Raw genomic sequence first — 853 nt, forward strand, 5'->3', positions numbered from 1 at the left:
CATGCCTCCACCCCAGCACGGGGGGAGATCAGGCACCTCCCAACCACCCCGGCTGCCTGGCAAGACCGGTGCTGGTGGAAACAGGCTCTGGGGCTGAGACCAGTCTGCCCAGCATGGATGCAGGAGGGGACTCACCTTCAGGATGTTGGTGACAGTCGGCTCGGCCCTCAGGATGAGCCCCGGGTTCGGCGGGATGTTGGCGTTCTCCGCCGATTTCAAGTGCGGAGCCTGTTCTCTGTCCGCATCCCTAGGGGATACACAAGAAGGGCCCATGGGCAGGAATCCATCACCCTGCCTCACCCTTCCCACCCACCCCACCACCAGCACCCCTGAGGCAAGGCCACCACCTCCTCCCACCCCAAGAGGACAGACTTTGACTGTCACTGGCAGCAAAGCCTCGTCCCTCAGGCCGCGGTGTCCCACTGACATCACAGCTGGTTCTTTCCGCTCCCCCCAAGAGGGACAGTGAGATGAGGTGCTCCAACCCGCCTCGGTCACCCAGCCTGTGGAGGGGGCTGTACCGTTTCTCGATCAGGTTGTTCATGTTGGCCTCCGAAAGCAGCCCCTGCTTGCTGCACTCCTGCAGCAGCTGGTTCATGCAGTTGCAGCTGAAAGAGAGAGGAAAGCGCTAGCCCGAGGGACAGCAACTCCTGCTGCCCCAGGTGGGGCCGTGGGGCAGGGGGATTCCTGGGCTGCCCTCCCAGCCCTGCTCCCACCCCTCTGAGGTCGTTGCAGGGCCAAAAGCAGCTCCGGATATCACACGGCATCACCACCACAGCAATCCGCTGCCAGACACTCGCTGCCTTGCTCGTTTGGCAGCGTCCGCCCCCCAGAGAGGGAGAAAACGGACAGC

At 63.4% G+C, this 853-nt stretch overlaps 1 protein-coding gene across 1 annotated transcript in view; it reads right to left on the reverse strand.

Moving 5' to 3' along the window:
* The window catches only part of MED24 (mediator complex subunit 24), a gene marked incomplete at both ends in the record, with an annotated part of 12,836 nt that overhangs the window by 8,479 nt on the left and 3,504 nt on the right, over positions 1-853 (reverse strand). The window contains 2 exons of the mRNA XM_010146246.1: positions 136-247; positions 522-608. Coding sequence (XP_010144548.1) covers positions 136-247; positions 522-608 — 199 coding nt within the window. The remainder of the gene's footprint in view (positions 1-135; positions 248-521; positions 609-853) is intronic.

This window comes from Buceros rhinoceros, unplaced genomic scaffold (assembly GCF_000710305.1).
Source record: "Buceros rhinoceros silvestris isolate BGI_N320 unplaced genomic scaffold, ASM71030v1 scaffold20952, whole genome shotgun sequence".
Taxonomy (NCBI): Eukaryota; Metazoa; Chordata; class Aves; order Bucerotiformes; family Bucerotidae; genus Buceros; species Buceros rhinoceros.